Source organism: Micromesistius poutassou (genome assembly GCF_964030765.1).
Source record: "Micromesistius poutassou genome assembly, chromosome: 21".
Taxonomy (NCBI): Eukaryota; Metazoa; Chordata; class Actinopteri; order Gadiformes; family Gadidae; genus Micromesistius; species Micromesistius poutassou.
In genome coordinates, this window is record NC_140291.1 from 6,615,652 (window position 1) to 6,628,404 (window position 12,753).

The 12,753-nt window shown below is 40.8% G+C and overlaps 2 protein-coding genes across 2 annotated transcripts; one reads left to right on the forward strand and one right to left on the reverse strand.

Moving 5' to 3' along the window:
• Positions 1-3,226: 3,226 nt before the first annotated feature.
• Positions 3,227-8,792, reverse strand: LOC311366480 (glucose-induced degradation protein 4 homolog). The gene is made up of 6 exons (XM_084485266.1): positions 8,407-8,792; positions 7,954-8,013; positions 7,674-7,781; positions 7,463-7,564; positions 6,977-7,107; positions 3,227-5,414 (listed from the first exon to the last, which is right to left on the reverse strand). Exons 1-6 carry the CDS (start codon positions 8,596-8,598, stop codon positions 5,351-5,353), a joined length of 657 nt encoding a protein of 218 aa, XP_084341392.1. The 5' UTR covers positions 8,599-8,792; the 3' UTR covers positions 3,227-5,350.
• Positions 8,793-8,997: 205 nt separating this feature from the next.
• Positions 8,998-12,682, forward strand: atpaf2 (ATP synthase mitochondrial F1 complex assembly factor 2). The gene is made up of 8 exons (XM_084485349.1): positions 8,998-9,353; positions 9,454-9,498; positions 9,580-9,728; positions 9,826-9,923; positions 10,167-10,247; positions 10,469-10,581; positions 11,443-11,558; positions 12,091-12,682. Exons 1-8 carry the CDS (start codon positions 9,227-9,229, stop codon positions 12,229-12,231), a joined length of 870 nt encoding a protein of 289 aa, XP_084341475.1. The 5' UTR covers positions 8,998-9,226; the 3' UTR covers positions 12,232-12,682.
• Positions 12,683-12,753: the final 71 nt, after the last annotated feature.

Below are 12,753 nucleotides of genomic sequence, written 5' to 3' on the forward strand. Positions count from 1 at the left end.
TGGCAAAATAATAAAAGAAGTTTGAAATGTACACACATGTAGTTGGGGGGGACACATAACTCTTTGCAGTTGATGTTACCAAATACCAGTTATTTCAGTACAGCAACAGGGGCTAGTAAACTGATTAATAATTGCTTTGTAGTCATTCCTGCAGCCTATTCCCAGTAAGCATATCTCTGAGTCAGCCCAAGAAAATAAGCAGGAACATCCCATAGCAGTGACGATAATCACAGAGTAATTATCTGAACTGTTGAGACGACGGTACGTGCGTCAATAAAGTAAAGTTTACGATGGCTCAGATTCAATAGTAAAATAAAAAAACACAAGTAATGAGGCACAGGTGGATTCTGTTTGGGAGTGTACAAGAAATGCCCAAATGCTCAGAATTTGGAAATGTGATGGCAGACCTACATTGGACATTGCTATTCATCAGTAGGTTACAGCGTCCTAAGTGAAACCACAACATACCCCTCCTCAATCAACCAGAACGTGCTCCGTTCTGGTCCGTGCAAACCATTTTCAACCATTTGAAGCCAAACATACGTTTCCCTAGAATTTGAAGTGTGAATTATTTGGTGGAAAAAGGCCTTTAGAGTGGCCTTTTCATCAATAAGAAATACTTTCAAATGTATCTCTGGTTTTTAGTGTCTTTTACACTAATTTATTCTTCCTGTTGTGTTGTTTCACATATTGTAGTTGATTTTTTTCAATGAAAAGTCAACTCTGTAAATAAAGATTGATTCATTAAGAGGGGTGTGTTCCTCACACGTGCCATTGGCAATGTGCACTGGGTTAGCCAATAAATGGCATCACTACTAGAATAGACAGTTCCCATCAAGTAAATCACGCACACAGGTGCTTTCCGGAGAGCCAGGGGTTAATAGCTTCCAAGAAGGCTTTGGACACCCGTTATCAGGATGTTAAGGAAGATTTGATTTATGACCTGTGCTGAGAAAACAGGGCTGGCTGGAGTAACCTAATACAAACAAGCTGAATATTTACCTTCCCCCGAAACTTACCTGAACCTGAACTAAACATGACCTCCATAATATAGGGATCGTCCTGTATTATAAAATAGGGATTGTCCTGCTCGCTACCTTCTTTGTTGTCATCTTTTGTTTTGGTTGTTGTAACCCTGGATGACCAATGTTGTGTTAAGGAGCAGGAAAGGAGGAAGACTTTTATTTTTAATGTTATTAAAAAAAGAGTTTAGATATATTGCTTTACTGCAGCATAGCACATTAAAGGAAAATTCTGGGATTTTTCAACCTGGCACCTGATTTCTGATCATTGTGGGTCTAACGTGGGTCTAGCCCTGACAGTGACAGTGGCGATTCTAGTGAACGTTCTCTAAAAGTGCCTATTTTAGCACTGACAGTCTCTATCATTATTCTATCAATATTCTACCATTATGGAAAATATCCCTCCGCATGGGGTTGCAAAAAATGTTTAATTACAAGATCATTCTAATTGTATCCAAGCCCAGGTAGGCTGGGTTTTTCAGCTTCCAGGTTAAATACTTATGACAGATCCATTTCCTATCACGTAGGAGGAAAAGAAAAGGTATATGCAAAGAATGTTGCATTGCATAACGGAATGAGGTAGATTGCAAAAGCAACAGCCTTACTCTGGTTACCCTGCAGCTCTTCCTTGTGCATCATTGTAAATGTTGAATGAAAGAGGTTTTCACTCATACGATCTGAAGTGTTTTTTTACTCTTTCTATGCAATCCTTATGATTAGATGATTACACAAAATATGTGATTATAATATTGAAGAGTAAGATTAAAGAACTGGGTGACTTGGTTACAGTATGGTTGATGATCAACCCAGTTTACCAGCATCTTGGATATCCTGGCTCACCCAATGATCCAGATTCTTTCAGTCATACGTGATTGTGACTTACTTGACACAGGTCCAAGTTTTTATTTGTAATAAAGCCCTTTATTATGGTAACATACGAGACAACAAAGGACGAAACTGTGAGCAATCAGTATTTTTTATGTATATATATATATATATATATATATATAATTTAATATTTTACATTTATTTAATATATACTATTTTATGTTATTGATAGATTTATTTTTAAATAATATATAATAACTAGAAAATGCATTTCCTGCAGAAAATGTGGTGAGTGCTGTAGTGCAAAGTGAGGTTGAAAATATGTTTTAATAAAGACACATAAAAAAAAATAAAGAATAAAGTGACAGCTGAATCAAAAGTGCAAAGCATTGCTAAAAATGCAGAAATGTAAAATGAATTGAACTGAAGAATCTGAGAGGTCAAATGTATTGTCCTGCACATGCTGAAAAATCAGAAAAGTCAAATGTATTGCAGTGCACTGCTCAAAAACCTGGAAGCTGAAATCGAAAACTGACTGATGCTGGTGGTAGGCCTAGTAGTAACTGAAGTAGTAGTAGTAGCTGAAGTAGTATTAGTAGTAGTAGTAGCTGAAGTAGAAGTAGTAGTAGTAGCTGAAGTAGAAGTAGTAGTAGTAGCTGAAGTAGAAGGACATACGTCCTTCTAGAAGTTGGCAGAGAATAATTAAGAAGAATAAAACTTAAGAACAATAGTTGAGCGCTGCATGCAGCACTCACCTAATTCATGTAGCAACTATTTATGGGTGAAATGTTAGATTAGCAACATAACTATTAGTTAATATTTATACATTTTTATTGTTGACAGATCTTACACTCACTTTTTATCATGCAACAAAAATCTAGCTTTCATTTGTGTGATAAATAATGCAAGCAGTGATGCAAGTTTATTTATTTTAATGGTGATATTAGGCTATATTTGATCAATTATTTAAAATCCTGTCCTAAATACGATGTTGAGGCATTAAATGATAGCCTATGGTAATGTGTATATTTTGAAAAACTATTTTTTTTTAAGTATGCGAGTTAAGCCATACTTTCTTTTCCAAATATCGCAATGGCTCAGCTCAGGCATTTTGTGTGGCTCTAAAGCTGTTATTACTGGAGCAGGCAGAAGAGGGCAGCAGTCGGTAAGACATGGTGTTTCGTTATCATAGGCCGGCCCAGGGTTAATATTTGAACACATAAATAAAATATGAGCTTAAGTACTTATTTTGAGTAAAAATCATAAAATTGTTACATTGAGCTTGACTTTCGCTCAAATAAATTAAAATAAATAATCAGTCATGGAAAAATGTAAATATAACAGCAGACAATGAAGACTCATGCATCGTGTTTAGATATGTTTTTTTTAATCCATTGCACAGCCACACCATCAGCCATGTCAAGCCATGTCCCCACACATACTCTCTAGCTGTTCAGATAAAACTTTGATACTCTTTTAAAAAGATGGCACCATCATGTAGAAAGGGAAAATGAATAGGGAAAAAAGATTACTTACAAGGCAACTTCACACACCCCGAAAAAGAAAAAAGAAATCTTGCCCTGTTGAATATTTTTCTTCTTTACACTATAAGGATATAATAAACTCTGTCTCTGAAAACATGAGCTAATGTTTGGAGAATGCTACGCTGACACTGTTGCATAGTTTGAAGCGTGTGTGTGTGTGTGTGTGTGTGTGGACAAAAGAAGGGGGGTGTGGGGGGCAAAATGTTATGTAGAACAGTAGATGATAAAGAAAGAAAGGCTCTTTGTTCACCAGGAGAAACCCCTGGATGGAGAACATGACTAAAAGGTAATACTTCAATGTGATTGTGTTTTTGCTCGCAGTAAAAAAAAAACACGTGGATTTTGGAGTTGTGTGTTCCAGCGAATGCAGTGTTGTGCAAATGTCGACCTATACACACAGTATTCCCTCGCAGTGCCAAATACAAATGCCCATCACTCACATCAACGCAAACACATAAGTCAATTGATTATTTAAACACCATCTAAATTATAATTTTTTTCTTTTTCAAGCAGCCGTCGACGTCCGTGGTGGAGCTTTCGGACTGCACTCTTCGTTTCTCATCGACAATAAAATGTGCTGTAGGTAAGACTTGATAATTGTAAAGAGCTGCAGAAAATATTTTTAAAATAAGGGTTACATTCCCACACCTAGGGGAGCTATGCTTACATTGTGTTTGCGATTGTGCTGGATGGCCAAGGTGGATTCCTCAAACCAATCAGGGAAGAGGCCTTCATTGGACAGAAATTTGTCGGGAGCGATCGCCCATCGAAATGGTCTCATACAGAGTCAGTCAGACAGCTAAAAGTTGATGGGTGGCTAGGTCATTGATAATATAATATAATCAAATAAAAGCTCTTAAATCTTACCTACAGCACCTTAAAGAGGTCGAATCGGCCTTGACATGTCATCAGTGTCGATGATAAACCATTTACATTCCGTGATTTTAGTTATAAATAAATCCTGGGGAATAGGGCCAATCGTGCCGCCTCAGGATGTAGGATCTGGCTCATTGGATCACTACATGTCTTAAACTCTGACTATGAAATCATGACGTAGTCGTACTGAAATGAAAAGTGTGTATAAGCGAGGCTGTTGACAAGGAATAACAAAATCTCTGTGTAGACGATAATAGAAACCAGGTATCTTTACAAAAAAATACTGTCATTTTCTGTTATAAAGTCATTAAAGCTCCGATCCACAATCGTGAAAAGCTCTACCTATGAACTCTTGTTAAAACATTTTTTTCTTCTTCATTCCACGACATAGATTTATTTAGTGTCTTTAAAAAGTTTCCTCTTTTCATTCAAAAAGACCAGTCTAAGACCACATAGCACTCTTTCCGCATCGGTCCAATCAACAACTGATGCAATCTCTGCCAGCAAACAAAATTAAAATCCCAAAAACTTGGTTTCACAAGTCTTCCGAGATACCTTGCAGAAAAAACAAGAAGGTGAAGAAAGCCCATGAGAAATTCTTACAATCCAAACTTGGAAAATTAAGCGAAAAAACAAAACAAAATAACACTATTTTAAAAACACTCCGGTTGCACTTTGCATCCTCCCTCCATGCAGCAACCCTGATCTTGTCTTCCGTCGCGTCGGCTCCTCCCCGCTGCTCCATCCACATTGCTCTCTCTTTAAAAAATAAATGGTTTTGTTCATAATCCACTGCTGTGGACAGTGTCAGGTTAATCCAACCATGTAGTCTGGCTTCTCCCCCATGCCCTGGCCAGTCCGAGGCAGGCAGGCAGGCAGGGGCGTGTCCTTTTGTATCATAATCAATAGTATATAGATTTATTTCTTTTAGAAAATATAACCGTTTCCATGGATCGCCTCCCTCCCACCCATGCTCAGCCCTCCAATCTCCTGCGCCCCTCCTCCCCGTCAGTAGTGTCTATAAGCCCTCCCCCTGTTCCTCAGTCCTACGGTCGGGTCACACAGCCACGGTGGCCGGGGTCACCGGAACTCGTAGATGGCAGCGCTGTGTTCCGCGACGTGGGTGAGGTTCAGGGACTGGTACCTGTGTGGCGGGAGAAAGGAGAGCGCTTGTATGAGCATTACACTGGACACGCATGACATCGCCCCGTTAAGACCACAGCATCCACATACATCCAGCCAGACCAGAAGAGTGACATCATCCCCCTGCTTTCACAAAACATGCTTTTGTGTATCATTGTGTACATTACCACTTATTGCCTATTATTTACCCCTACAATCTGCCTTGTTGGTTTGCACATAAAAGCCCAGTGCTTAAACCTACACTATGTTCATTTTCTGCGACTATTAAATATAAAAAGTGAAACTTGTTTTAGGAATAAAACTCACCCATCCACAAGTCAATACACACACACACACACACACACACACACACACACTAACAACAGTGATTGTTGGCCGACTTCAGGCCAGTTCTGATGGGCGGCTTTTGGCTCTCTGAGGACAGGCCCAAATATCTGACTGCACAATTTGTCTCACAGACTCTGTATAACTTCTTATCTACTGTTACAACTTTGTGCATGTTGACCTACACCATGCACCACACAGGTGACCTCCTGCGCTACATGTATACAAGCACAACCTTCTCCACACTGACTATTATGGGACAAATTGAATTTAGGTTTAAAGGAAGTATAAGAATTAACTTGCCTACATGAATGAAATAGGTCAACGAAGGCCTACATTCCATGTGTTTCTCATTACACCTCCTGCCCGCTTGAGATGAACCCTGGTTACTGAATCCTACGTTGACCCCTAGAAGCTGTAAACCCCTCTATTCCTGGCTCACCTCATCCTGACGGGAGGAGAGGGGGAGGGCTTCATGATGGCCACAGAGAAGAAAGGAGCCCCCTCATTCGTTCTTTATGTTAAGATTAACTAAGTAATGCTACAGTCAAAGTTAAACACCGCCTGCTTTCTGAATATATTCTATAATCACATTCTGTGGTATTGTTGTCAACTGCTTGAATGTATGCTTATTGTCTGAGTAGAAGTGATGTCATTGTAACCCATATACGTGGTATAGCGATTTGTTTTCTTTGACTATACGTGGCTAATTTACCAAAATTGTGATTGTCACGCATGTAAAGAGGGTGTTGTGATTGGTCAGTACATGTAGGAGGGATCCACACATTTTGGAAACATAACATGAAGCCTGATTCCAAAACGGGAGTTCTTTGCCAACCAACTCAGGTCTTTATCTTTCAAACTCTGGCTTTCTCGACCTATCTTATTTTGTCTTAAGTGTTGTGTTCATCCACAACATAATCAGCAACACTGGGAAAAGAGAGCAAGTCTGCTCGCTTTCACTGACTGCGTTACAGCCCAAAGCCATCAGCCCAACCATGCAGCCATCACCCTTTGGCAAAGACTTGCTGATAATTAGGAATGAATGAGGTTTGGATGCCAGTATTATCAACAACATGAGCGACCTTGCATGAAAGATCCCTCAGCAAAGCAGCATGCAGGGGGACAAGGTGAAGAGAGTACACTTCCTGCATTCTTTAACCCACATCTAAGCATGAGCCCTTCTCTCAGTCAGTCAGTCAGTCAGTCAGTCAGTCACCCGGGTGCCTGTGTGTTTACCATTCAGAGCTCCGGTGGTAGTAGAAACCCTCAATGGTTGCCGTTGACTTCTGGAAGCAGATGTAGTAGAAGCCGGCAAAGGAAGCCCCACTGATGTCTTTGATGGTGTGGTCGGGCACTAAGAACTGCTCCTGGGGGTGGATGGAGAGGGTGTACCGTTAAGTTCAATCAGCGGAGTAGCCTAAACCCCTAGCTGCATCTGTATTCACCATTACAGATACAGGAAGCGAAGGCGCGGGTAGAATGGGCGGCTAAGGGGAGTTTGAGATTGAACCTGTAATCTGCTCTACCTCCTAGATTGCTGTGCCTTTTCTTAATATCCGTCTACGCTCGGTTTGTGAAACCTACATATTTAGTTAGGCATCCAAATCAGACTTCCTACTCCCACAGTGAAATCTATTCAAATTCGGACAGGGAAATATATTGAATGCGTTTTGAATACAGATCCGTAGAAGAAACCCTGGTTGAAAAAAGGTGGATGCTTACCTTCCACCTCATGAAGATGTAGTCCGAATTCTTCAGCTCCTCGTAGTCAAACTCATCTGAGTTGAAGGTCTTTGCATACTGGTAGAAGGCTTGGAACTTGCCCTGGATTTTTCAGATCAAAACGAATATGGTGACAGATCCAACGTGGAAGGCCAATGTACAGTATATATTGGCAGCAATGAATCAACAAATTGAAGAAGTCGGGTCTAACCCAATGCTTTCGATCCACGTCTTCATCTGCATCCCATTTCCGTGTCAGAAATGGCCTCTTCCTGCTGATAATTTCTCCAGCGAAGAATGTGGTCAAGGTTGGGTATTCCTAAACAACAACATAGTGGACATAATTAGATTTCCATTCCAGTCAAGACCAACTTCCATTTGTGAGATATACATTCAAAGAGAAATGAGATACACACACACACACACACACTACATATATAAAGGCATACAGACAAGGTTTAGCTTGAATAAGATCGTGGTGCTTTCCTCACCTCTGTCAGACCCTTTATCTTCAAGTAGCCACACAGGAAGGAATCCTCCATAGTAACATGCTTTTTTAGAGCAATATGAAAAAAGTAAAAATGTTAATGTTGCGAGCTAAATGTTATTGTTGGCTCATACACACAGCTTGAGCAGGGGCTCCCCGCCCCCACGCAATACATACACCATCATGTCCATAATATTCGTCAGGGGACTAAGCATACATTGCGTGGCTGATTCATTCGTTGTAGCACGATTTGTACCAGTAACCACACATGCGATCAAACCTGGTCATATACTGTATTCAACCAAATCATCTGATATCTAAACGACTACCACAAGCTCAATGAAATACAACCATTAGGCACTGCCAGCTGTCAATCACTCCCGACAGTTTGACAACTCAGCGATTGCTTCTCGTCAGCTGACAGTCAGCCAGATCAAATAAATGTTGATAATCTCACCTGCAAAACAACTTCTACATCATAAGAGTTTCCTTTACTCTTCTGGTGGCCGCGAAACCTAGACCCGCTGTAGAGGAGCGAAGTAACAACGCCGGGCTGACGTGTGTTGATCGGCGGCGGTGGGATAAGCGAGGCCGAGGATGCGAAGGCCACGGCCGGGGAGTTGCTGAGGTATCTGGCAGGAACAGGCATGGTTTTCCAATCACGGGCTTCACACTGACCGTGGTCAGTGGCCGTCCGGGCGCTATGCTGAAATAGGGTGTGTTGTAATCCCAGATTAAGTGGTTCACCAACATTCAAAAATCCCCCGGCCGTTTATTAATGTTGTTGGTATCAATTTCCCAGAAAAGTAAGATGACTTCGACGCGCCGCCATAGACAGCAGCATCCGCCCCTCTCATTAGTTGACACATGTCACATGTCTTGAAACCAAAGCTCATTGGCTAGTATTGCGGAAGGCGTTGTGGTTTATGTTGTCATGTAGTTTTTTGTTACTAAAGGTTCGTTATGTGCATCGAGCGGAAGAACTACGATTCCCAACATAATAAGGATTTAACCCCATATTGTGAGAAGAAGGAAGGTCAAATGCATGGCGTTCATGCCAGTATACCGGACGTTGAGTTTGTGACACGAATATGGAAAAAAAGCAATAAGCAGAACATACGATTAGCTTGTTCTGTAAATTCTCCACTTGCCGAGACATTTTGGATATTATGATATCAGAGGACGAAGCGCGTAATTTGTAGGTTGTCTCGTTTGTCTCATCGGTTCTTCTGAGGTCCTTTTATTAACACTTGACTAAAACAACATTGACTGTAGTGATGTTGAGGAGCATTGTTAGACTTCAATGCCACTTGGGTAGTTCCCGAACCCTTCTCAAATATTGTTCAAGAGATCCTACCTCTTATTTCTCATTACAAAGCAATGCATACTCCAGTGCCACGACGGGTAAGAATATGTCTCATGTTTGCATCTTACTGGTAAATAAATGGTTGTCATTGCTTTGACAGCGATAGAAACCTTTTCATTTGTTTGTTCTTGTCTACAGAAAGGAGGAAATTCTACAAAGATGTCAGCATAGCCCAAGGCGAAGGTTTGGACTCAGTCAATCAAATCAAACATGTTTCTTGACTTATTTGTTGTCATTGTGATGATATACGTTTCATTTACCCAGGTGGCGTGTATGAGGTTCATTTGGACAGAAGGAAGTTAAAAACACCTGGAGGGAAGCTGTTCACCGTCCCCAACGAAGCTCTAGCCGTAGCAGTGGCAACGGAGTGGGATGCTCAGAAGGAAACTCTTAAGTATTACTCCATGCATTTGGTAAGCCTACTGACACTGTGGAGTAGGCCTACGTCAATGTTTGTTTGTTTAATGTTTAATGATGTTTGTTTAATTAAAAATATGTTTTACCTTTCAGACCACTCTTTGCAACACAGCCATCGATAACCCCACACATCGAGACAAGCAGCAAATGATCACTGCTTCTCTCAAATATGTGGAGACTGATACTGTCTGGTAAAGTACCTACTTGCACCTTCAACTTTTCAGTTGGCTGTTGAAATGATTAAGAACTAAAACTTGCTTGGTAAACAAGGTAACTAAAGCAAGTTGGTGGTGTATGAAAACGGCACACATTTTACAAATGACAAGCATGCATGTGACAAAGAATAATAATGTTTAGCATTCCACACATTGTACGACTGGTGTCATAAGTACTTTGACAAGTATATAATACTAGAAATTGCTGTTTCCATAAAGTTACAGAATAGACGATCCTCCAGCCTTGGTTGAGCTACAGAAGAATGAATGGGATCCGGTTCTGCACTGGATTGAGAACAGGTTTGCTACCACCTAGGCTACTTGTAAGATCTCCGCCCATGCAAAAGTATTTTTAGTCAGTGCTGCTAATCCATAAGGAATATGTTTGCATTTATCTCTTCGAAGGTGTCATGTCGAATCAGTCATGAATTTTCCAATTATTTTCAAGAGTCCTCTTTTCAATTCAGTGGAAACTTCCTGATGTTAGACTCAGTTTGATATGTCCTCTGTTTGGTTTTCAGGTACAATGTGGTGATCGGCTCTTCCTACAATATACTGGGTCCTGAGATCCCAGCGGCCACCATAGACACGTTCCGGCAGCATCTCAACTCCTACAACTTCTGGTCCCTCACAGGTAAAGTGACATTTTATTGTCATCATATTATTATCTGTACATTTATTCCTGATGGCTCAGCCGTGGTTTGGTATTGGGGTTATTTTAATGCACCGTGGGTTTTGCAGATAAGTCGACAACTACCATATTCTTAACGGAATGATTCTTTGGCTGTCAGTGTTTACTATAACCCGATTTGGCAACTTTGCACCTGTGATGTTGCTGCAAGTGAGTGAAAGCCCCCAAAACCGTTTAACCCTGCACATTTGAACATGCAATGTGAGATATTATTGCTCAACCTGCATAATGATGCATTCACTCACACCGCCAACAAACTATAGACAGCAACTTAAGAGCTAGCAACCATTTATTTCCATGGTGACTGGGCAGAGTCACAGCGGACTATAAAACTGGCGAGCCACTTAAGGGTGACGGAAAGTTGAACAGATTTTCAGTGACGTAGTTCAGCTACTACCAATCTGATTGGTGGATATGGAATCCACCCCACATGAAAAGTTTTCTCTGCTATTCAAGTAATTCAATTAGCGCAGGCGCAACTCATAGTGGGAGAGTATTTTCCATTAGTTTAACGTTTGTATCTGGCTGTGTACCCAGCTGTAATAAAAGAAAAACTATTTCACATCTTATCCTCTGTGAGGTTAAATTGCAATATCGGGCTAAACAATTCCAACCACTATATGTTTGTATAGACCAACGGCTAAACAAACAAACATACAGTGGATGGATGGGTTTGGTTTCTTCAGGCTGTTGGCTTTGGTCCCACAATACTGTTGGTTTATTTATTGCAGGTAAAATAAACAGATTGTAGCTTTTACCATGATTGGCACTTATGTACTCGGAAACATTGGTTCTTCTGTCCAGGGCTGGAGTTTGTCATCACCCAGCTGAAGTCTGTAGTGCTCTCCCTGGCGTTGATTGACAGGCATCTGACAGTGGAGGAGGCCGTCCTTCTGTCCAGACTCGAGGAGGAGTACCAGGTAGAAGAGAGAGGATAATCCCCGGAATTGATTTGAATGTATTCTATTGGTTCCAGTCAAGATTCAAGAGTTTTATTTGTCACACGCAAGTAGTTCAATAAAATATACGTGATTTATATAAATAGCAAAGCAGTTATGAATATATAACACTAGTATGCTATTGTAGCATGTAAACAGTGTAATGAGTGAAGAGGTGATTGTATACAATGTCCAATGTCTGTCAGGTACTAGTAGTGTTCTTTGAGATTGTCAGTGTCCGAGAGAGTGTGTGACACTGACAGTCGGTCAATATCCTAATCATTTGCATTGTCATTGGGCCATCGAAGTCTGGCGGTTAGTGTGTTTGATTCTCAGCCGAAAGGTTCTGGTTTCAAGCCCCAATGTCTGCAGTTTACCAATAGGTATCTTGAGCAAGAAACCTAACCTACATGTTAATGACACGCATACAATTCACTGTCATTTGCTTTCGAACCATGTGGTCTGCTTTAATGAATCCAGAGCAATAAGGGCATTATGACTGTCTTCTCTACAGATTGAGCGATGGGGCAGTGTTGAGTGGTGTCATGACTACGACATGTACGAGCTCCGGGCGCGGACGGCCGCCGGGGCGCTGTTCGTTCAGCTCTCGTCTGAAAGCTCCAACGTCAAACGCAAACTGATGCAGGACTGCTGATGGCTTATATTTGCATCAAGGCAGCAAAACTTCTAACTGTAAACTGCTTTTTTTCCCCTGGTGTGGCTAACATCTAGTCTGTTCTATTATTCTGATCCATCCTTATTCTGAAGAGAGGTTTTGAACCCAACCCGATTACCCCAAATATATTCTCTGCAGCATTCTTAAACAGTGTTACATTGGGCAGCTGTCAACCATCTTCATGAACAATTGTGTATAAGGACTGAAATACTACCATATGCATGCAAGTTAGACTCATTTTCTAACAAATACATTTCATAGGCTGCGATGAGGTTAAATGTGAAGTTTACTCAAATTCTGTTTTTTTCTTTAACAAAAATATTTGGATTGCTGCCATACTAGAAAAGTCCCTTTATCAAATGTATCATTCTTATTTCTTTCTTGTACATATCTGCCATCCTCTATGTATAAATACAACCTTCTCCACAAATACGTGTATTTGTGCTTACGTCGTCGTTGTCAATGTCGTTCATCACACGTTTGGGTGGGGCTTCTAAAATA

Excerpts from the sequence above, each read along its gene's own strand:
- LOC311366480 (XM_084485266.1), bottom strand. The coding sequence starts at position 8,598 with ATGCCTGTTCCTGCCAGATACCTCAGCAACTCCCCGGCCGTGGCCTTC. Across the intron at positions 7,782-7,953 it reads AGATAAAGGGTCTGACAGAG|GAATACCCAACCTTGACCAC; the intron begins GTGAGGAAAGCA and ends GTTGTTGTTTAG. Across the intron at positions 7,108-7,462 it reads ACATCTTCATGAGGTGGAAG|GAGCAGTTCTTAGTGCCCGA; the intron begins GTAAGCATCCAC and ends ATCCACCCCCAG.
- atpaf2 (XM_084485349.1), top strand. The coding sequence starts at position 9,227 with ATGTTGAGGAGCATTGTTAGACTTCAATGCCACTTGGGTAGTTCCCGA. Across the intron at positions 9,729-9,825 it reads AGTATTACTCCATGCATTTG|ACCACTCTTTGCAACACAGC; the intron begins GTAAGCCTACTG and ends TTTACCTTTCAG. Across the intron at positions 11,559-12,090 it reads GACTCGAGGAGGAGTACCAG|ATTGAGCGATGGGGCAGTGT; the intron begins GTAGAAGAGAGA and ends TCTTCTCTACAG.